Here is a 24,456-nt window from a genome sequence, read left to right as displayed (position 1 = left end):
TTTTCCAAGCTTCTGGGAGAAGCTTTTCTAAGCTTTACCAAGCCTCTGAAAGAAGCTTTTCATGCTTCTTGGAGAAGCTTTTCCAAGCTTCTGGGAAAAGCTTTCCCAAGCTTCTGAGAGAAGCTTTTCCAAGATTTTGGAAAAAGCTTTTCCAAACTTCTGGGAGAAGCTTTTCCAAACTTTTGGAAGAAGCTTTTCCAAGCTTCTGGAAGAAACTTTCTATGCTTCTGGGACAAACTTTTCTAAGCTTCTGGGAGAAGCTTTTCCACGCTTTTAGGAAATGCTTTTCCAAGAACCTGAGAAAAGCTTCTCAAGCTCCTGGAAAGTTTGAGGGAAGGGTCACTTGATACTTACTTCTTTCTATTATCCAGTCTTTCATTTTCGTTTTCTTGGACAGTGTTCCTTAAATAAATGGGTTTGCGCCGGTCGGCCTTATATTTCGCTATCCTATCTATGTCCTTGGTGGCAAACAGTTCCGTCGATGGGGACGAGCTGTGGCTGTGATTGGCCGTCGTGGTAGCCGGAATCACGTTCTCCTTGCGGGACTTGAGCACCCGGCCGCTGCCGGCTGCAGCCGCCGCAGAAGACGAGGACGCAGACGAACTGCCGGAGGATGACGCCGACAAGGCGCCGCCAGACGAATTCGTCGCCGGCGCCACCGAAATTTTCGACAGGACTCCATCTCGCGGGGCGCTTCCGGCGGGTGGTCTGGGCTTGCTAGTGCTAGAACTGCCGCTGCTACTGCTCATGGTCGCTTTCGCTCTTTCCGCTTCCTTCTCTTGGCATATTATATTTAGCAGACGGCTGATGGGCGTGGATTCAGGACCGAAAAAGTCCGAGATGGTTTTGGAGCGGGTTTTCAGGAATGCGTCATGCCGCCTGAGGGCCGGCTTCTGCGCTGGAGGTCTTCGCTGTTGACCTCCACTGGTGGCGACGGCGAAAGCTGAGGGAGTCGGTTGCGGGTGCTGCTGATGGTGGATGTAGTTGTAATGGTGGGAATTGGAAACTCCGAAAGATGGCGAATAGCAAGGACCGACGACGTTCGGTGACGGTGGAGATCCTCCGAGCGAACGTTGCGTGACTAGAGGTTTCTTCGGATAGGATACCGGAGGATGTCGTTGGACTTTGCGGAAGTTTACCGCGGAGAATTTAGGAGGTCCCACAGCAGGCGAAACGGCGCTGCGATCGAGACTTGAAGATCGGAGATGCGAGGAGTCCCACCGAGGAGATCGCTTTTCAAAGGCGGAACTGGCGGATTCTTGCTCCGACCGAAGCACCTGCAGGATACTGGCGAGGCTTGAGCTAGATGGTTGCGTCCGGGGGTCGTTGTTGTAGGACACGGCCACCGGATGATGCTGCGGTTGATAGAGTTGTTGGTTGAGGTGATGCTGATGCGGCTGTTGTTGATGATGATTGTTCGGCTGATAGATCGGCTGTTGCACTTGATGAGGTTGCTGTAAACTAGAATTATATTGCGTTTGGCAGCTTACGTTGGCAGTGGCGGATGAAAGCTTCTTTTCCAGCTCTAGAATGGCGCTATTGACGAATGGTTTGTTATCTGGAAAGGAAAAAAAGTAGAAAAAATAGCTTAGTTACAAAATCAAATTGTAAATTAATAATACAATCATTATTGTTTAGACTGTATCAAAATATAAAAGTAGTATGTACCTTGATAATTATGTGGAGCCATTGATAAAAGTCAATTTAGGTAGGTATATTGGGTTTTAACAACGTGCACCAAAATTGTATATGTATTGCTTTAAACATTCTAGCTTTAAACATGAAACCAATTTTGAAGGATGTGTTTTTTAAAACCAGTTTGTCGCAATAACTTGTAACAAAATTTTTAACTGTCATGGCTTCATGGCATACTTGATATTCAAACATTTTAATTAACCCTTCAATACCCAACCCTGCCTTTGAACAGTTTTGTATTTTTTCTTTCCTAGGCCACCACAGTTTTTATGTTGTTATCTTATAAATATTAAGGACTGTTCTATCAGATCACACCTCCATCTCCACAGCTGTCGTGGAAATAGGCTTAAGTTTACAGCAATTGTTTTACAAAAAAAAAAACAACGATTTTACAAACAACTGTTAAATCGAGATAATTTAAACACCACAAGAAAACGAGGATTTAATACCTATTTTTACAGTGAGGTAGTTTCGATAAGCTCTATCCGCCAAATTCCACTTCAAAACCGTTTACATAGATTTCAGAATTGTCTGTGTGATTGTCAACCATCACCGCTTCAGTCGTCTTCAATTGCTCCACTGAGTTTCTTGCAACCAACAATGGACTTAATCAGCGATGGCACTTTCGATTTCGCTATGTGTTGCAGTAAACGAGACGCGACATCCACTTCCGAGCAACGTCAACAACGACGCACCAGGTTTCCAAGGTTGATGCAATGCTACGACCGACGGTTGGTCGATTTTCCCACGGAAATGTACAAAATGCGATTGGAGTCGCGCCATCGCGACTGTTTGGCAATGATTGTTGGGTGTTTTTCTTGAGCTTAGACGACTAGGTGTGCTTAGAGTTTGTTCAGAGTGCAAAAGTCAGTTAAAACACTTATTTCTCAAGATTTTTTTCCATTGAGGAATATTGCTCAAAAGTTATCACAAACTTATTTTAGAATTCTCACTACTAATTCGCTCGAAATTTATCAGGAATGGTTGCAAACTTATGAACCTATTTATTAGAGCACCGCCTAAGCACTTCATCATAAATTTAATTCCATAAATTTGGTATCTTTCAAACTGGAACAAAGAATATGGATTTTTTTTTATTAACGTACAAATTGGTACGAAGGTTCTCCGAATTTAATGATTTTTATTTTAACGGGTACGGTTCATATCATGGTTCATATATATATGAACAAAAAACTAAATTAAAAAAATCAGGATCGCCTAATTTTCCGAAAAACTCCAGTACAAAACAAACATGTTCCACAGACACCACCTACTTTGTAAAATCATAACTCAAGAACGATGCATCGTGGACACATTTTTTTTTGTGAAATCATAAGCAAATTTTCTCAGCAATTCAAAAAAAAAATACAAAATGAAAATTGTTTTCCACAAAATTTTCCACTGTTGAGGAAAATCGTTTGGAAAAGTCGGAAAAATTATTTAGGAAGTCCGGAAAAATTCTCAAAAAAAAAAATGTTTGGAAGGAATTACATAAGCTATATTAAGGGAAATTTTCAAGATGTGGTTTTCTCCGTTCTTGAGTTATGATCAACTTTGTTGAAATTGTCCAGATGTGATATAATGACCCGTTTGTTTAAAAAATCATGGCTTAAAAATGAAGCATCTTAGATACTGTTTTTTAGTGGAATCGTAAGAAAATTTTCTCAGCAACAAAAAAAAAAAAAATACAAAATGAAAATTGTAATTTTTCCGAATTTTCTCCGACTTTTCCAACCAAGCTTCCTCAACAGTGGAAAATTTTGTGGAATAGTCATGGATATGGGTTCACAAGGTAATGTTTTTGTATTTTTAAATGAGGCTAACTTTACAAAAACATGTTTGAAGTGTTTCACAAATTTGTTTCTTTTGAATTTGTCTTCTATCATGGTAAAATCAGAACTGGTTACTCAAGGTTTCTGCGCCCCTATATTAGCACGCCCTCTTGGGAATAAGGAAAAATTTTATAATTATCGTGAGGAGATTCTCAAAAATTTCTCAAAAGATTAATATTGAAATGCCTTTGAGGCAACAAAACTCACAAACGGCTGAACCGATTAGGATGGCTCTTGCACGGTTCGATTCGTTTTCATGGTGGCTGTGTTTATATGTACAAAAAGTTACGAAAATCAACTAGAAAAGTAATAAAATTGAAAAAGAACTGACTTTTTATGAGCTGGGAAGGAAATCAACACGACCGAAATGAAACCAATCTAGAGTGCGGTGCTTAACAGTTGTCAAACCACCACAAGACGGCAAGACAAAGTTTGCCGGGCCAGCTAGTTTTCTATAATTTCATTAACAGCACTGTTATTCTATGACGATCCTCGCTTAGTTTTTTTTCCTTTAAAAGTACTAAGCGAGTTTTTTTTTCAATATCAACAAAATTCTTGACGGTATGCTCATGAGATCCACAAACACATTCCCCTACATATGCTTGGTATATCTCTTGTGGGATTTTTCTGGAAATTTACGTATGACATTCTTGGAGGATTTCCGTCGATATTCTTGGTGTCCTCCCTCGGCAGATTCCCTGTTAAACTATAGTTAGCCTACTAATGGATGAGGCTGTGAATCGCTTATCCGATGACGGTTTAGGGGTGATTCACAAATTATGTCACGCAAAAATCGACCATTTTCAACATCTCCCTCTCCCCCTATGTCACACTTTTTGTATAGACCTTAAAACGTTTTGTATCGGTCGTCACGTTATGCAAAACCCCCCTTCTCCCTAAAAGCGTGACGTAATTAGTGCATGGCCCCTTATTAGATTTCTGATTCTACTAAATGTTCAATATAGCGATTCTTTCAGAAATTTTTCTAGAGACTCTTTTAAAGATTAATTACAAAAAAATTCCACGGAATCCAGATTTTTTTCAGAAATTCTTCAAGAGGATTCTTTGGATATTACACAGAAAAATCTTCAAGAACACCTTCCATGCTTGATTAATTTCTTCAAGGTTTATTTAAGAAATTTCACCGGGAATTCCAGTTATTCTTACAGTGATCTTTTCTCAGAAAATCAAAGCTGTAAAATTATCTCATACGTTTCTCCAGGTATTTCTTCAAAAAAATTTCAAAGTATTGCTTCAGGAATATTTTTTAGAGATGCCTTAGGTTCCTTCTTAAATTTTCTAAACAATTTCTACAGCAAAACTTCTATGGATTACTTCTTTAATGGCTCTATTGATTTAGCAAGTCCAATAATTACGTCACGCAAAAATTGTTCATTTTCAACTCCACTCCTCCAATGGCACACTTTTTTGTATGGGACCTCTGAAATTTATGTATGTCACACTTTGCTGGGCATTCTCCCATCTCAAAGCGTAAGGTAATTTGTGGAAGTTTCCCCTTCAGATCTAACTTCAGGAATTCCTCTATAAAGCAATCAATCCAAAGATTCTTGAAGGAATTCCTCGTTCATTAATTCTGACAGCGATTCTTCAATAATTTTTTTCAAGGCTTCTTTCGAATATATTTTTAATGATTTCTTCAGATTTTTCAATAAATTCTGATCTCATGAAATCCATCAAAAAATCGGCAAGAGATTACTTATAGGGATTTTATTTCTTGTGCATTCAGAATTTAGGGAAAACTGCCAAGGGGTTACATCATGAATTTCACCAGGAATCTCTTCAGACATATCTCTAGGGTTTCCTACAGTATTTATTCCAGAAATTCCTCCAGCGGCATCTTCAATAAATCTTCCATGGATTCCTTCAGTAATGCGCACAGATATTTTTTTCACTAACTCATCAAGTGTTTTTTTTTCAAGAATTCTTCAAGAATTCTACTATATATTCCCGCAGAAATGTCTCCAAGAATTTCTTCAGAAGTTCATATATGTTTTCTTTTTCAGTGATTCCAGCAGACATTCCAACAGAAATTCCTGCAGTAATCCATACAGAGACTCTATCATAAGTTTTTCCACGTATTCCTCCATGTATTTTCCCATAAATTCATCCAGGATTTAAACCAATTATAGCTGTAGGAATTTTTACTTGGATTCGTTAAGAAATTTTGAATTTTCTTCAGAAATGATTCCCAGAAACTTCAATAGAAATTCTTTTGGATATTTCTCATGAGATTTTACTCAAAAAATTTAAAGGAGTTTAAGTTTTTCTCCAGACATTCTTCAAAGGAAAATACACAGATAAAAATAATGAGATTTACACGTCATGTAAACTTCATTTTAGTCATGTAAACTTAGTGTTATGATGGTTTACATGATATATCATGTAAATTTGTGTTATATGTCATGTAAACTCTCAGAGTCATGCTGAATTACATGACATATAATGGAAGTTTACATGATATTTCATGAACTTTACATGATATGTCATGTAAACTTCTGTGATATCTCACGCTCCAATTATGTGCATCATATGTCACAGAATTTTACACTCTTTTTTCGATCTGTGTACGTTTAAGAATTCCTCCGGGAATTATTCCAGAATATCCTGTGGAGCGGATCTGGTGTGTTGGTTAGACTACTTGACTATCACGCCAAGGACCTGGGATCGAATCCCACTCCCCACAAACTGACAACAATGTGGGTTCTTCCTTCGGAAGGGGAGTAAAGCCTGGTCCCGAGATGAACTAGCCTAGGGCTAAAAATCTCGTTAATACAGATAAAAAAAATAAAAATATCTTCCATGAATTTTGGTATGCGATTTCTTCAGGAATTTTACTAAGGGTCTTCAAGAGTCCCTTGAAGGAATTTCTAAAGAATAGCAATTCGTGCAGAAATTGCAAATAAATCGCTCATTTAATTTCGAGAGAGATTCCTGGAGGAAGTTCTGAAGCAAGCCTTGGAAGAACTCTTGGAGATTCTTCTGGAGGAATTCTTGTGAGAATTTCGTGCAAAATGACTAGGAGGTATTAATGGACAAAAATCTCTGAAGCAATTTCTGAAGTAATCCTTAGAGCCAAGACGAATTTTCGGAGAAACATTTAGCAACAGAAATTGGAAACAAATCTGGAAAAATTTATGAAGTAATTATTAAAATAAATTTCTGATGGAATGCTTAGAAAACTAGAGAATGCTCTACAGAAATTTTAAGAATAATTTCTTAAGGTATTCTTGGAAAAACACCAAGAAATAAATCCATAATGGATTTTGAAAGAATTGAGAAGAACATCATGAAAGGATTGCTGAAGGGTTCTCCCCCTGAAGATAGCTTTCAATTAATCCCAAGAGAAGTTTATGATGTAATCCCAGGAGGAACATCCAATGACCTTCTGGGAAACTCCCCGGGAGGAAAAATTCCAGAGGAATTTTTGTAGAAATGCCTGGGAGAATCGCAGAGAATTTCCTTAAAAGAATCCTGGAGAAATTGACTGAGAAATTCCTAAAGCAATCTCTCGAAGAACTCCAGCAAAATTTTCAGGAAGTTTTCCTACAAAAACAAATCGTAGAAGAAAGAGTCGATAGCCTACAGAAAAAAAAAATTGATCCAATAGAAGAATTTTGGGATGAATACCTGAAGGAACCTTTGGATAATTTCCTGCAAGAATCTTTTGAAGAATTACTAAAACAATAACTGGAGCAACCTTTAATGAAGAATCTGAAGTAATTGCTAGAGGAACTCCTCTAAAATCTGTTAAGGAATTTCTGGATGAATTGATTTTTAAAGGAAAAGGATGGAGAAATATCTTGAAAAGATTCTTGAGAAATTTCTAGATAATTTCGTGGAAAAATATAAAAAAAAAACTTAAGAAAATTTGTAAGGGATTCCAGGGAATTCCTAGAGGTAGTTTTGGAGAAATTCCTGCTGAACTCATAAAACGATTTCCAGCAATAATTTTAGAAAAAAATCATAAACATATTACACCCAGGAGTTTTATCCCCATATTTTTTGAAAAAAATATTAGAGTAATTTGAAAAGATATTTCGAAGCAACTCCTAGACCATAGATCCACAAACTTGCTGGTCCTTGGATTGATATTTTTCCTTTATCTAGAATGAAAATTTCTGAATTATATTTTGTTTTAAAGAGCGGAAAGAATGCCATTTTTATGATTTTTATCTAATGGTAACCTCAGTTCCACCAGATTTCGTTATTTAGAAAATCTAAGACCGATTGCACGAATTTCAGCAATCCTTGAAGTAATCTCCCAACGAATCTTTTCACGTTTTCTCCACGAATTTTTCTTTAGGATATTTCCCGGAATTCTTCTACAAATTTCTGACGCAATACATCTTAGAATTTCTCCACGGGTTTCTCCAGAAATCCCTTCAAGGATTTTCTCAGGCACTTATTTAGTATTTAATGCCCTAAGAAACTCTCAATAAATTCTTCTAGAAGTCGCTCACAGGTTTCTTCAGTTGTTTCATTAGTTGCTCTCTACAAAACTTCTCCGGGATTTCTTTTTTGTTTCTGCAGGATTTTCTTCAGAATTTTCTTCAGGTTGTAGATCCTGCGAAAATAGTATAACAAGTTATTATAAAAATCCCTCTAGAGGTATCTCCACAACATCAGAAAATCATCAGAAAATTATTGATCAATTTCTGCAAAAACTTACCCAGTACCTTTGTCTGCAATTTCCGCCTAAATTTTTAGAATGATATCTACTGAAATTCTTGTACAGATATCTTTTGGAATCCTCTCAGAAATTTCTCAAGCATTTTTTTCTTGAAATTACTTCTAGAGTTCCATCAGATTTTTTTCATATTTTTTTTCTAAGAATTAAGAAGGTATCGTAAGAAGATTTTCCAGGTATTCTCTCAGGAATTTATTCAGAAATTTCTTTATAGATAATTTCAGAAATTGTTTCAAAAATTTTTGTCCAGCAATCCCTCCAGAAAATTATCTAGAATTGATTTTGGGAATCTCCAAAGTTATCACACCAAGTGTTTCAGGGATTGTTTCAGGGATTCTTTCAAGGAATCCTAGTAGATATTTCTGACGCAGAAACAATCTTAAAAAGATGTAGGAATTTCTGCAGGAATTTCGAAAAAAAATCTTTGAGAAACTATTGGAACAATTTCCAATGGATTTTTGAAAACAAAATTGATACATTTTCGAGAGAAAAACGCATCGGACAAACTTTTGAAGAAGTCTGAAGGAACTCCTGAAACTCTGAAAAAGTCTCTGGGGATATTTTGGAAGGAATTCGACCAGAAATTTCTGAAAAAAGGAATTTCTAGAAAAATCTCAAGTAGAATCCCTGTAAATTTTTTTAGGAAGCACTCTTGAACTGTTTAGAAACATCTGAAGAAATCCCAGGAAAATTCTAGCAGAAATCCCTGGAGGAATTTCCGTGGAACTTCGTGGAGAAACTTCACGAGAAACCGTTGTTGGTGGAATTCCTAGTTTTCTACATTGAGGAATTTTATTGAAAATCCTGAAGAAATCTTTTAATCAAATGCTTAGAGGATTTTCTCTAAAAGAGTTCGTGCAGAAATACCTGGATAAACGTGTAGATGAGCTCCTGTAAAGATCCCTCAAAAACACTCTTAAGATGTTTTTAAAAGAATTCCTGCAGAAATTCATGGAAAATATTCCGGAAAAAAATACCACAGGAGTTTGTGGAGAACCTTAGAGGAATTGTCGGAGAAATTTCTGAGGAGATACATGGAGGGAATCCTTAACGAAACTCTGTATAAACTCCTGCAGGTATATTTTAAGGAATTCCTGTCTAAATGACTGAAAGTTATGACTCTGGACACATTCCTGCGTGAGTTTTCATTCAAATCTCTTGAAGAAATACCTGTAAGAATTTCTGAAGGAGTGTCTGGAAGATTTTCATGAAAGAATTGATGAAGTAATCCATGGATAAATTTGTGTACATTTGTTTAGACGAACCGCCAGAGGAATTGAAAAAGTAAGTAAGTAAGTAAGTAAGTAAATAAGTAAGTAAGTAAGTAAGTAAGTAAGTAAGTAAGTAAGTAAGTAAGTAAGTAAGTAAGTAAGTAAGTAAGTAAGTAAGTAAGTAAGTAAGTAAGTAAGTAAGTAAGTAAGTAAGTAAGTAAGTAAGTAAGTAAGTAAGTAAGTAAGTAAGTAAGTAAGTAAGTAAGTAAGTAAGTAAGTAAGTAAGTAAGTAAGTAAGTAAGTAAGTAAGTAAGTAAGTAAGTAAGTAAGTAAGTAAGTAAGTAAGTAAGTAAGTAAGTAAGTAAGTAAGTAAGTAAGTAAGTAAGTAAGTAAGTAAGTAAGTAAGTAAGTAAGTAAGTAAGTAAGTAAGTAAGTAAGTAAGTAAGTAAGTAAGTAAGTAAGTAAGTAAGTAAGTAAGTAAGTAAGTAAGTAAGTAAGTAAGTAAGTAAGTAAGTAAGTAAGTAAGTAAGTAAGTAAGTAAGTAAGTAAGTAAGTAAGTAAGTAAGTAAGTAAGTAAGTAAGTAAGTAAGTAAGTAAGTAAGTAAGTAAGTAAGTAAGTAAGTAAGTAAGTAAGTAAGTAAGTAAGTAAGTAAGTAAGTAAGTAAGTAAGTAAGTAAGTAAGTAAGTAAGTAAGTAAGTAAGTAAGTAAGTAAGTAAGTAAGTAAGTAAGTAAGTAAGTAAGTAAGTAAGTAAGTAAGTAAGTAAGTAAGTAAGTAAGTAAGTAAGTAAGTAAGTAAGTAAGTAAGTAAGTAAGTAAGTAAGTAAGTAAGTAAGTAAGTAAGTAAGTAAGTAAGTAAGTAAGTAAGTAAGTAAGTAAGTAAGTAAGTAAGTAAGTAAGTAAGTAAGTAAGTAAGTAAGTAAGTAAGTAAGTAAGTAAGTAAGTAAGTAAGTAAGTAAGTAAGTAAGTAAGAAAGTAAGTAAGGTACGCTTGTGCGTTAGTACCCTCTTCCAGGGTATTTTTCCTATTTCCCTACCTGTCCCTATCCCCATCCAAATCCTTTTTCCTTCCTTTTCCCTCAAGTAGATGATGAAATAGGCTGTTATTTTGGCGATGGCACAAATGTCCGAAATGGAGGATAACGTGCCTCTGGAGCCGGCCTTCTGATACCTGAAGTAAGTTAGTAAGTAAGTAAGTAAGTAAGTAAGTTAGTAAGTAAGTTAGTAAGTAAGTAAGTAAGTTAGTTAGTTTCACTATCGTAGAGACGATTCTGTTTGTTTTCATCATATGGAAACACAATTAAGTAAAAAAATGACAAGTCCGTCGACACTTTCCTTACCACAGGCTCAATAGAAAAAAGTTACTTGAAATCAGTAACTTTGTTCTGACTTTCATCAATATACCGTAAGTTGAAGACGTCTTGCAAATGCTTAGTGCCATCGGCTTAGCATTCAGCGCTAATTGATAAATAACTTATGCTTTTTTACCACTTTCGTCACCGGAGGACGACTCTCACCGTCGTCGTTGTCCGAAGCAAAGCACGCATAATTACCTCATACACATATCGATTATTACCTACCCCTAGCCACCACATGCTCTGCCAGATTAGGCAGCTTGCACAGCACGTCGAACGAGTTTGCGCGCCGCGCAGTTCCTGGTCTCTCCGGGTCCGGACGTCGTCGCGTAATTTTTCCTCAAGTTTTTTATTCAAGGCTAATAACAACCGATCGCCCTGACTGACTGACGACACTACAGGCTACTTACTTGCAGTGCCCATGGGCTTCATCTTCTGCACGGTGGATTTCCACTGATTCGCTTCCGATACAACAACACCACCAGTCAGTTTGGTGACGATATGTCGCTGCACGACGCCGCACCGCCGTTGATGCAATTATGGCATTAGTTACCGTGCCGTGCAGTGCTTCTGGCAAACGACGGACGGTGACATCAACTCCGATTCGATTTTATTATAAAATAATTTCTTCCGATTGCATTAGGAACCAACCGACGACGACGCGACGTATGATGTCTCCGGATCGATCGTGGACTAAAAGTGCTCTTCGGGGCGGCGATAATTAGCCGGATCGTTCGCGGTGGTGCAATAACTGCGCCACTCCTGGAGATCCGCTTTCGTAATGATCGGTAGTGGAGTAAGATGAGAGGCAAGTGGCGTTGCTGTCTAGTTGGTCGGTGGGTGCCATCCTGTTTGCTTGAGGAGAAAGCCTATCACAGTCAGACGGGGCAACGAAGCCGATTCCTGGAAGTGTTTTCAACGTGGCCTCACCTCCATGTTTGGGCCGTAGATGGCCTTGTACCAAGGTGTGGCTATTGATCAGGACAGGTGTGGTCAACACTGTAGGACTGTAGCTTAACAAAGGTCGTTGACTTATGCGTGGGAAGAAAGGGTAATGAGAAGTTTTGTAGACATATTCGAAGCTAAGGCTTTAATGAACGATCATAAAAAATGATACCTTAGACCAAGCCCACTCATGGGCTCAATCAAGCGTTTTAACGGTAAGTAGAGCCCCGAACAAAGAAACGAACCGCACCGGTCGCTGCTAAGTAGGGCTCGAAAGCGAAAAGTTTACGTACGGTTCGTAGCAGGGCTTAGAATATAGAGACACGCAAAGTACGGTCTCTATCCGTAGGCTCGTGCGCTCTCTCGCGTTTAGCTCTCTGGGTAGCGTAAAGAGGAGACGAAAGAACATGAGTATGGATTTGTTGCCCGGTATATAGTTTCTAGAGAATGATTTTCTTGTTTTTTTGTATAGGTAGAAATTTATTTTAGTTTGCATCAAATATTCAAAATTTTTATTTTTACTTGCTTTGAAATTTTTAACCAAATAATATAATAGATCGTTACACGAATAACTCAACAAATTGTCTGACATACAATTGTGATAGAGTGACAATACAAACGCAGAAAAATAATAGGTTTTTAATTGACAAGCTTTGCTTAAGTATGTTTTGAATAAAGTTTTCCCTTCTTCGCCAATTTTAGGATCATGCATATCGAAAATGTATTGATTTTCTCTTAAAATAGTTACGATTGTTCATAATCGCACTTCTAGTTTTTGATTCGGCCGATCGTTTCGAAACTTACATTTGAAATGTATAGTGATTCAGTGAGTTTTGCTTTTTAACACGTACATGCTTGAGCCGGGGTTTCTACGCTGCAAGTAAAGTTTGGTTTCGCACATTTAGAAAAATGTCCAAATAAATAACTCGCGAAGTTCGTTCTGACAAGTTACAAAATTATCGTCATCCGTCGCAGATTCCGGTAAGAAGATGTGCGTATTTTCTAACCTGAAAAGATACCATTTGACGGTAAAAAGTGACCACAAGGTTTTCTTTCTCCACTTTCCGGGCTGAGATCCCCCGTTTTGAAAGAGCTGTGCCTCGCGTTTCGTTTTGTCGTGTATATTTCGAAAAAGGCAAAGGAGTTTTGGTTTGATTGCTTTTTTTTTTTCAAGTGGTCGTCAGTGAATGGTTTATTGAATATAAATTTGAAAATATAAATTAAATAAACGAGACATTAGGAAGAAAGTGTGCGAAATGAGTAACTTCACCCTTGTAGAAACAATAGGGGAAAGCAGAAAAAAAATCTGCGACAACCTCATGTGAATAACACCGATCATACAGAATAGGAGGTTCGACATTATTAGATCTATAAAAACAACCCAACAATAGGGGAGATTTTTCCAATATTACACATTTTTTATTCATAGCTCTATTATACACATTCTTATATATTTAAAACATATTCATCAACATGTAATCTGGATCGTTTGGTATACGCATCCTTCCTCCCCTGTAAATTCGAGAAGTACCTTGCCGAAAGAAAATATTCTGTACTCCAAGTATTTCGAAGAACACTTTGCGCGTAAATACAACGCAATAGACCTGGCCGCTTTGATGTATGTATCCTGATATGCTGCAAGCATCAATATTGACAAGAAAAGTAACACGATTGCTTTCCAGGGTGATTCCGCGTACTGGCTGCGTATGTATAAGATTAGATTTGAGTAGTTATGATTTTTCAAAGATGCTTTGACTGTACCCAACTCAATTCAGATATCATAGAAACACTACAGTTTTTTTTTTGTAAAAAGAAACTTTAATCATACCGATAAAAATCTAAAAAAATGTAGTCAAGCTGCCAAGTTTCATCAATTAAAATGGGCAATGTGCAGGACTGCCATATTGTAAGTTCCTCGTTATAGAAAAAGCAAGTGTTGGATGTTAAAACAACAAATGTTGTATGAAGTGCCAAAAAAGAGAGTGGGCTCATTATGTACTTTCACAAATACGCAGTCTACTTCAAGCGCATAGAATCTGCTTCCAACAAAATATTCATATACCAGTATATAAAATATCGCAATATATATTAAGATTTCCGATTGATGCTTTGTAACTAAAAGGTTGTGACTGAGTATAGAATTAGCTGATGTTAAAATACACGTTTATGAAAAAAGGTTGCGCAAACTTATCGCAGACTGTTAGAAGACAGCTCCTACTATGACCAGGATTCAAGAATTTTGACCTACGCGAAGTTGTAAAGGAGACAACTACGTAATAAATGTGTTGGAAATGCAAGGGATGTAATTATTCAATAAACCTAATTATTAAAAAAGATGCACAAAATCTCAAATTCAGATAAATTTCTTGCGAGAAAGGCAACATGGATATCGAAGAGATGGATATTATTTTAGATAAAAATTCAACCTACTAGTCACAGTAAGCAACAAACATATAATTTAAAAAAGATTGCTTGAATTCCGGGATTAAATACAATCATACATTATTGAGAAAATGATATCTTGAAACGCACCAAAACTGGTACAAATCTCCAAGGGAATTATTTATTTGAGTTCAATTTTTACTAACAGTTTTCAGTCTCATCCAAAACCCCTTCTTTCAAAATATGAGCACAGATTATTATACTGAATAAGATTTGCAATAACATCATAGAAATAAACAAAATATTGCGATGATTTACGGAAGTGCAAAAAACCGATGGTACGGATAGAATAGAGACCACCGGTGCGGAAAGGCGACCGATCATTATTTTACTCACATGGAAACGAACGACCGGTGCGAAAATGGGTGGATAACGAAATTAAAAATCGTTAACGACGTGCTTTTGCGTGTGTAGTGTTAAGCCCACGAGTGGGCTTGGTCTAAGCTGATTATTATTCTTAAAAGTGTTGGAAATTAAGCAAAGAATGATCTGCACTGCAATTGATTCTGATAAAGAATATCATGAGTAATAAGGCAAAACAGGTAGAATGTGGCAAGATGACGTAATTAGTGGTGATAGAATGAGCAAATTAACGAAACGGTTTGCTGGAAGGTGCGAATGATGTCACCCTCATCTTCTGTAAATCAGATGGGCATGCGTTTTCTGCACATCATTGATCAAAACTTATTTGAGGAAGATGTGAATCACATGGCCAGTATAAGTCAATCACCTTGATTTCGGAATAAATCATAGCCCTGTTCAATGAAGCAGGTTGAACATGGTTAAATTTGCTGCATACTGCTTTTACCTATTCGTCAACAAATGGATAAGAGCAGGATGCAGCAACTTCGACCATGTTCAATCTACTTCATTGAGCAGGACTAATAAAGCTTTAGAAATTTCAGATGTTTTTTTGGATTTATTAACACTTAAACTACCGAGGGGGTAAAAACTCCCGCGAACTACCAAGGGTCCAAAAAAAGTCGGAAGTCCAACTTTGACAAGGCATTTCTCGGCCGTTTTTCAACCGATTTCAAAACTTTTTTTTGCGATGGAACCGGACAGGTTTCAAGATCATCGTCCATTTATAAAAAAATATAATAGATGCGTTTACCCAAAGTTATTAAGCAAAAGGCACTTCCTAGTTTTTTTGAGAGCGCATTTTTTGCGCATATTGATCAATAAAACAAAATGTAAAGCGATGACATATAGTTTTTTTAGCCTTAAATTGTTCGTAGGATTGTACTCGACATTTTTGATGAACAATGAAAATGTTCTAATTACACTCTTATTTTGTTTTACCCGGAAATCTACGAAAATGCCATACTTTTCACACAAAGTAGTCAACAAAACTAAATTTAAAACGATAAAATGTAGTTTTTTAGCCTGGAAATGTTCGTAGCAGTTTGGGGGACATACTTGAAGAAGAATAGTGACGTTTTCATTACACTCAAATTTTGATTCACTCAAAAATCAACGAAAGTACCACATTTTTCACGTAAAGTGCTTAACAAAAATGATGGCTTACAATGCAAAGTAGATTTTTTTCCTTTAAATTATTCGTGAAAGCGTACTGGACGTTCTTGATGAGTAATAGTGATGTTTTCATGACACACTTAATTTATTTTCCTCGAATAGCTACAAAAATACCATAATTTTCATACAAAACAGTCAATAAAACAAAATTTAAAGCCATAATATGAAGTTGTATGGCCTCAAATTTTCCGTTACAATGTACTGGACCTGTTTTTGATAAAATGTTGATGTTTACATTACACTAATATCTATATATATAAAAATGAGTTTGAAGTTCCTTTGAGGCAACAAAACTCAAGAACGGGTGAACCGATCAACATGATTCTTGCACGGTTTGGTTCGTATTCATGGTGGCTGTGTTTATATGTACAAAAAGTTACGAAAATCAACTAGAAAAGTAAGAAAATTGTGAAATTAGTGATTTTTTATGAGCCGGGTAGAAAATCAGCGTGATCAAAATTAAATCAATCTAGAGTGCGTTGCTGCGATGACCTCAACAGTTGTCAAACCACCACAACCGGGCAAGACAAAGTTTGCCGGGACAGCTAGTATTATCTATATATATAAAAATGAGTTTAAAGTCCCTTTGAGGCAACAAAACTCTCGGACGGCTGAACCGATCGGGATGACTCTTGCAGGGTTTGATTCGTATTCATTGTGGCTGTGTTTATAAGTAAAAAAAGTTACGAAAACCAACTTCAAAAAAGAGCAATTGTGAAATTACTGAAATTGTTATGAGCGGGGAAGAAATTCAAAACGATCACAATAAAACCAATCTAGAGTGCGGTGCCAAAATGACTCCCCAGCAGATGTCAAACAATCACAATCAAAATGGCAGTACAACGTCTGCCGGGACAGCTAGTGTTTTATAAAAAAATGTACGAAAATACCACAAAAAAGCGAATAAGCCAAAAATTAAAGTAATGATATGTAGTTATTCAACTTTGAATTTATCGAAGAAGTTTAGTGTGGATTTATTTGAACAATCCTAGTGAATTTTTCTTTACACTCATATTTTATTTCACTCGGAATACTAGGAAAATACCACATTTTGAACACAAAATAGTTATCAAATAAAAATTGGAGTCAATGTATTATAGTTTTTTTTTGCCATGAAATTATTTGTAAAAAAGTACTAGACTTGTTCGATAAACAATAGTGATCTTTCAATTACACTCGTTGTTTTCTAAATTTGTTTATGAAAAAAAAAAAACAAAAACAACTCAAATAAAGAGAACTTACTATGTGCAGCATATAGTCACATGTTGATGTACCGTAAAAAAAATATATTTTTACACAGATAATTATTTTTGATAGCTAAAAGCACTGAGATTTTCACTCAGGTGGAGTACTGACTCAATTTGTTATTTATAATTTTAAAATATTCTTCATGTTTTGATACAATAAATTAACCTGACATGTTTGAAAATGTGATTCTCGCTCGTATGAAAAAATAAAATTGATCACCCAAAACAATTAAAACTGTCCAATCCTTACATTGCAGTTATAACTGAGACACCAGTAAGGTACACCGGGGCAAGTTGAAACGGGTGGGGCAAGATGAAACAGCGGGTTAACATGATGTTTTCTAATGATGATAAACAATTTGATTGCCATAACGCATCGTTTTTGATTTAAACAATCTTTTAGCGAAGGATAAATTTCCAAAATATATTGAAATCTATTTCAAAACTTCGCGTTTCATCTTGCCCCGGTGTACCTTACTTGTTTTAAAATTATTAAATCAGGAAAAATACATGGAATAATATATTAGGGAAATTTGCTGGAAAACTATCAAAGCTCCCCGTTTTACGGTATTGCATCAGAAACTCTTCTATATACATTTGTTTTTCAGAAATTTCCCAAAAGGTGCAATTATATTTTATGATATCTTTCAAAGATTTTTTCAAAATATTTTGTCGTGGATTCTTTTCGAAAATCTTTCAAAAATTTTCCAGAGATTCCTTCAGGGGTATTTTCAAAAACATCAAGGATTCATGCGGAATTTATTTAGGAGTTCTATTTCTCGAGGAAGTCTTTTAGAAAACTTTTGAAATGTTTCCGTGTATTATTCCTTTGGGTTTTCATCAGAATTTCCTCTAGCGATTGTTTGATAAATTTCTCCAAGGACCCATTTAGAATATTATCATATTTTTTCAGGAATCTGGAGCATTTTCGAAGTTTGTTTTTCTGGCTTTCTCCAGTTCTCTCAAGTTTCCATCCTAGTTCCCAATTCCCATGCAAAGTGTTTTTCTTTTATTTGCTGCCATTAATAGTTCCTTCCGTGTTTTTTTCGATATTTTTAGAGATTTCCGATAATTACTTCTGGAATTTCTGTCAAAGAGTTTTCCGATATTTCTCCTGAATTTCTTCGCTGGTTTTTATCCGGAGTTTCTCCCGGAATTTCTCTTAGAGATTTTCAGAGTTCTTTTATGAATTTTCTAAATATCTCCTACCAGAGCTTTTTTCCGAGATTTCCCAGTTCATCTCAGGATTTCTTTCGAAGTTTCTCTCGCGTTCCTCATTGCAGAATTTGTCGCAAAAATATCACGTTTATTCATTCCGACATGTCTCCGGTTATTTACAACAATGAATTTTGTAGGTTATCTCAGGCAGGAGGTTTTCCGAGAAACACTTCTAGAAAAGTACAGTACTGGACGCATTGACCGATTTTCATACAAAATGCTTAAGTTTGGAACTCTGTATTTCAGCTTCTAGAGCACAAACTCCGAGAGTAATCTCAGGTGAAACTTAAAAAAAAACTCTCGCAAGAACCTTTATAAAATATCCCGGATGTAACTTCTGTAGAAATCCGGGGAGAAACTCCAGAAAAAAAAACATTGAAATTTCTTAAAACTTCGGGAGAAATCCCAGAGGCAATTCCTTCAGAAAACTCGTGAAAAACTCCTTTAAAATCCGCGAGGAGCCTCAGTTGAAATCCCAGCAACAGTTTCTGTAAAAACCTTAGAAATCCCGGAAAAATCTCATGGAGAAGTACCAAGAGGAATACCGGAAGAAATCGCGGAAAACCTTCAAGATAAATTCCGAGAGAAACTCTAAGAGAAATTTTACGACGACATCTGATGTATATTCCCGGAGAAAAGAGAATGAATTCCACGAAAATTTGTTAAGGCAAAACGCAGGATGAAAAATCCAACGAGAGACTCTGAGAGCAAATATGGGAAAACCTCTGGAAGAAAATCTATAGGATTCTCATAAAAAACCTTCAGGAGACAATATTTGGATTTCCGGAAAGAACTGTTTGAAACGTCGATAGGAATACGAAAAAATCTCCGAGAGGAATTTGAAAAGGAGTCCCAAGGAACAGGAATGAAAGAAGGCTGAAAATCTCTCTAATAAAGACACATAATCTAACCTTAACTTTGGAAACCAGTTAAGTTCGTAACTTTTTTTCATTTTCACGGAATTTCCGTTTATTTTTTGGTGATTGCTTTTGCATGTTCAGGAGACGTAAATGGACTCAAATAAAAACAAATAAAATAAATCTCTGGTGAATTTTCGGTTTGCCTTGTATTTTTTTCAGGTAGTAGATAACCTTAAACTGGTACAAAAAGTCAGTAATAGAAATCTGCATGTGTTTGTTTTGAATTTTGTGTTATTGGCTATTTTGTGTGAAAAATGTGGCACATTCGTGATTTTTTAGTAAAACAAAACGTGGATGTGATGTGAACATCAAAATTTTATCAAATACATGTCTAGTACATTCCAACGGAAAATTTTAAGACTAACAACTACATGTAATTGCTTTAAATATGATTTTATTGACTATTTTGTAAGAAAATTATGGTATTTTAAAAACTTGTTTGGTAAAATGAGTTAAGAGTGTCATGAAGGCGGTATTATTGTTCAACGTTCATCATTTCATGAAAAAATTCAAGCCAAAAAACCAGAGTGCATTGCCTTATATTTTTATTTGATGACTACTTTGTGTGAAAAATGTGGTATTTTCCTAGTATTCCGAGTGAAATAAAATATGAGTGTAAAGAAAAATTCACTAGGATTGTTCAAATAAATCCACACTAAACTTCTTCGATAAATTCAAAGTTGAATAACTACATATCATTACTTTAATTTTTGGCTTATTCGCTTTTTTGTGGTATTTTCGTACATTTTTTTATAAAACATAATATTAGTGTAATGTAAACATCAACATTTTATCAAAAACAGGTCCAGTACATTGTAACGGAAAATTTGAGGCCATACAACTTCATATTATGGCTTTAAATTTTGTTTTATTGACTGTTTTGTATGAAAATTATGGTATTTTTGTAGCTATTCGAGGAAAATAAATTAAGTGTGTCATGAAAACATCACTATTACTCATCAAGAACGTCCAGTACGCTTTCACGAATAATTTAAAGGAAAAAAATCTACTTTGCATTGTAAGCCATCATTTTTGTTAAGCACTTTACGTGAAAAATGTGGTACTTTCGTTGATTTTTGAGTGAATCAAAATTTGAGTGTAATGAAAACGTCACTATTCTTCTTCAAGTATGTCCCCCAAACTGCAACGAACATTTCCAGGCTAAAAAACTACATGTTATCGTTTTAAATTTAGTTTTGTTGACTACTTTGTGTGAAAAGTATGGCATTTTCGTAGATTTCCGGGTAAAACAAAATAAGAGTGTAATTAGAACATTTTCATTGTTCATCAAAAATGTCGAGTACAATCCTACGAACAATTTAAGGCTAAAAAAACTATATGTCATCGCTTTGAATTTTGATTTATTGCTTATTTTATGTGAAAAATAGGGTATTTTAGCAGGTTTTTGAGTAAGGTAAATTATCAGTGTACTGAAAAATCACAAATTTTGCATAAACATGTTCACTCCAGCTGTACGCATGATTTAGAGTCAAAAAAAAAACCATATGTCATCGCTTTAAATTTTGTTTTATTGATCAATGTGCGCAAAAAATGCGCTCTCAAAAAAACTAGGAAGTGCCTTTCGCTTAATACCTTTGGGTAGACGCATCTATTATATTTTTTTATAAATGGACGATGATCTTGAAACCTGTCCGGTTCCATCGGTTCCGGTTTTGAAATCGGTTGAAAAACGGCCGAGAAATGCCTTGTCAAAGTTGGACTTCCGACTATTTTTGGACCCTTGGTAGTTTAGGAGTTAACCTTCATCTAGCCAACGTACATTTTTCACCTTCGGAAAAGCACAAAAATGGTCATAACTTTTGTGTTTTTCGATGGATTTTGATGAAATTTTCACAACTTCCCGAAAAACTCTTCTAGTTTAGCATTCCGGGGACATAGGTTCCGGAGTTATTCCGGATTGTCTTGGGGTACCAAAATTGGCCACATATTTTGCGCAACGTATATCTTAAGATCCTGATGAGGTAGAAGTATAGTGTCTTCGGCGAATTTGTTCAGCAACTTAAGAACTAACTAGCAACGGCGACTTTGATTCGTGATTCAGCCGCTAGGTGGCACCAGCAGTGTTGGTAAACTCACACTCAAAGCACACTCATGAACTGCTCCTGCGTGAGCAAACTCGCACGCGATTCTGAATCGTTTTCTCACGCGCGAGAATTTCATGAAAAATCTCGCACTCACGAGTCAAGCGCTGAAATCTCGTTCGCTTGTAAAATGAATCCAAATCAATTTGAACGGCATTCAATGTTGTTGTACGCTAGATTTGCTTTTGTTCTATCACACAATCCTAAAAACTTCGATGTAAACATTGAGAACACCAAGAAATAAAGGAATGAGTGAAATCATGAGTCAACTCATGCATGATTTTTTCGGCGGTGAGTTTGGCGAGTCAAGAATCGCACGTGAAACAACTCAAGCATGAGATTTGAGAATTTGAGTTTCTACCAACACTGGGCACCAGTGTCAAAAATGTTCAAACCCCCATATCTCAGAAACCTGATAAGATAGAATGATGCTGTCTTCAGCAAGCTCAAAACTATTTGATAGTAACGTCTTTGGTTTGGGATTTATCCGCTAGGTGGCGCCTTGTGTCTAAGAAATTCAAACACGTATATCTCGATACCCTAATGAGGTACAAGCATGCCGTTTTCAGCAAAGTTGTTCAACAGGCTAAGAACTATCTGGGAATGGCGTCTTTGGTTCGAGAATCGTCCGCTAGGTGGCACCAGGGTAAAAATGATCAAACTTTTAAATAGGGTGTCCCAGAAAGTATGGGCATAACTTTGTATAGCGATATGATTTTTCAACAAACAACAATTTTTATATTTTTGTATTTTTATTCAAAGTATTTTTATTGATACCTGTAAAAAAATATACATTTAAAAGTGTTTTTGTATGCAGAATGTTTAAAATGAAAAAAAAAAAAAAAACTTTCAAAACTCCTGCACAACCTACTTTTTATCGTTTTGCCAAATACACAAATTCGAAACATTTTTTTTTTGAATTTTTATGGCATGATATATTCGAAAACATGTTTCCTCAGACGCTTGATTCAAAATTTTCATAAGAATATGGTTTACCTGTGCGTACTGGCCTTTCAGAATTTTGAGAAAATCGAAAAAATCGCTTTTTCTATTTCTGGATTGAACATGCCCACAGACATGACGCTAGGTGATACCAGCAATCAAAACGTTCAAACAATTTTATCTCAAAAATCTAAAAAAGTCCAGCATATTGTTCTGAAAGAATAAGAGAGAGGAAAAAAGACCTGGTATCCTTGGTTCTGATATTACACCTAAACCTCGTTTTACGTCCATTATTGGCTTAGCGAAATAAAATTCTACTGCCAAAATAATAATTAAAATAGACATTTTTATATTTTTGTACACTTCTCCTAATCACGGAGATGTATTGAAAAATATAAAAATGTTGAGTTTGCTCATTGTCTTGGCGGTAGAATTATTTGTCGCTTAGCCATGCATGGACGTAAAAAAAGGACGAGGTGTATTCGATAGGTTACGTCTAGTATTCCTCCTGGAACTCCTTCAGGGATTCCTTCAGGAATTCCACCGGGAATTTATCTAGGAATTCCTCCGAGAATTTCTCTGGGAAATTTTCCAGGAATGTCTCCGAAAATTCCTCCTTAAATTTATCCAGCATTTCCTCTAGAGGACTTTCATCAGGAGTTCCAGTAATTCTTCTGGATTTTTTTTCCAAGATTTCCTCCGGAAATTTCACTGATAATTTCCCCAGGAATTCCTCCATTATTTCCTCCATGAATTTCTCCGGGATTTCTTCAGAAATCCCTCCGGGATGTTCTACAGGCATTCATTCCTCCAAGAATTTCTCCAGAAATTTCTCCGGGAATTTTTCCAGGAGTTTTTCCAAGAATATCTCCGGCAATGTCTCCAGGAATTCCTCCGAAAAAATCTCTGGGAATATCTTCAGAAAAACTTACGGTTTATTTTTGAGAAAATCCTCTAGGACTTTCTCCAGGGATTTCTTCAGGAAGACTTCCAATTTTTTTTGCTCAGAAAATCCTCTGGAAATTTCTCCAGGAAATTATCTGGGAATTTCTATAGGACTTCCTTCAGGAATTACTCCGGGAATTCCTCCGGGAATTTCTCCAGGAATTCCTCCGTGAATTTCTCTAGGAATTTCTCCGTAGATTTCTCTAGGAATTCTTCCGTGGATTTCTCCAGGAATTCTTTCGAGAATATCTCCGGGAATTCCTCCAGGAATGTCTCCGGAAAATCCTTCAGAAATTCCTACGAGAATTTCTCCATAAATCTCACTTCAGGAAATCCTTCCAAAATTTCTCCTAGAATTCCACTGGGAATGCCTTTAGAATTTCCTCCCGGAATTTATCCAGAAATTTCTCTTGGACTCTCATTAGGAATTCATCCGTTGATTCGTCCTGGAACTCCTCCAGGAACTCCTCTGGAAATGTTCCCAGGATTTCCTCCGGGAATTTCACAGAGAATTTCCCCAGGAATTATTCTGGAAAATCAACCGGAATTTCTCCAGGAATTCCTCCATGAGTTCTCACGGGTTCTTTTTTAGGTATTACTCCAGGAGTTCTATCAAGAATTTCTCCAGGAATACCTACGGGAATTTCTCCAGGAAATCCTCCAGGAATTGTTTCGGGAATTTCTTGAGGAAATCTTCCTGAAAATCCTCCAGGAATTCTCTCGGGAATTCTTTCAAGAATTCCTTCGGGGATTCTTCTGAAATTCCTTCGGGGATTCTTCTGAAATTCCTCCGGGATTTTCTCCAAGAATTCATATGAGAATTCTTCTAGGACTTCCTCCAAGAATTCCTGAGGAAATTTCTCTAGGAACTCCTCCGGGAATTTCTCCAGCAATTCCTCGAGAAATTTCTTCCGGAATAACTCCGGAACCGTGTAAAACCAGGCACCTATATCCCCGGAATGTTAAACTGTAAGAGTTTTTCGAGAAGTTGTGAAAATTTCATCATAATCCATAGAAAAACACAAAAGTTATGACCATTTTTGTGCTTTTCCGAAGGTGAAAAATGTACGTTGGCTGGATGAAGGTTAAACTTGAAACTTAAACAATTTAAATTCAGTAAACTTGTAACAGCTTTGCATAGCATTTCGCATTCTAGGGTGGTTAATTCAGATGAAAAAAAAAAATTTAGCACTTACAAAGCCTTACTGATCAATTTCACCCCGAAAGTGAAATTTTTGATTTTTTTTTTTTATTCAAAATGACATTTTTTTATAATAAAATGATTTGCTGTAAATTTTTCAACCTCGTTGACTGATGAGAACCATGGCCGTACTTGTATTAAAGCATTGGGATTACATCAT

At 36.0% G+C, this 24,456-nt stretch overlaps 1 protein-coding gene across 22 annotated transcripts in view; it reads right to left on the bottom strand.

The window, feature by feature from the left end:
- Positions 1-24,456, bottom strand: part of LOC109414826 (supervillin) — a 1,049,091-nt gene that overhangs the window by 385,477 nt on the left and 639,158 nt on the right. For 21 of the 22 annotated variants that reach the window (XM_062854057.1, XM_062854059.1, XM_062854058.1 and 18 more), the window contains one exon: positions 355-1,558. In XM_062854057.1, the coding sequence (XP_062710041.1) occupies positions 355-1,558 (1,204 nt within the window). Of the gene's footprint in view, positions 1-354; positions 1,559-1,668; positions 1,820-24,456 lie in introns of those variants that run through there. The other variant, XM_062854060.1, reaches the window with a different exon arrangement.

The sequence above is a fragment of the Aedes albopictus genome, chromosome 2, assembly GCF_035046485.1.
Source record: "Aedes albopictus strain Foshan chromosome 2, AalbF5, whole genome shotgun sequence".
Lineage (NCBI taxonomy): Eukaryota > Metazoa > Arthropoda > Insecta > Diptera > Culicidae > Aedes > Aedes albopictus.
Note: the sequence above shows the minus strand (reverse complement) of the source record. Positions and strands in the feature narration are given on the sequence as shown.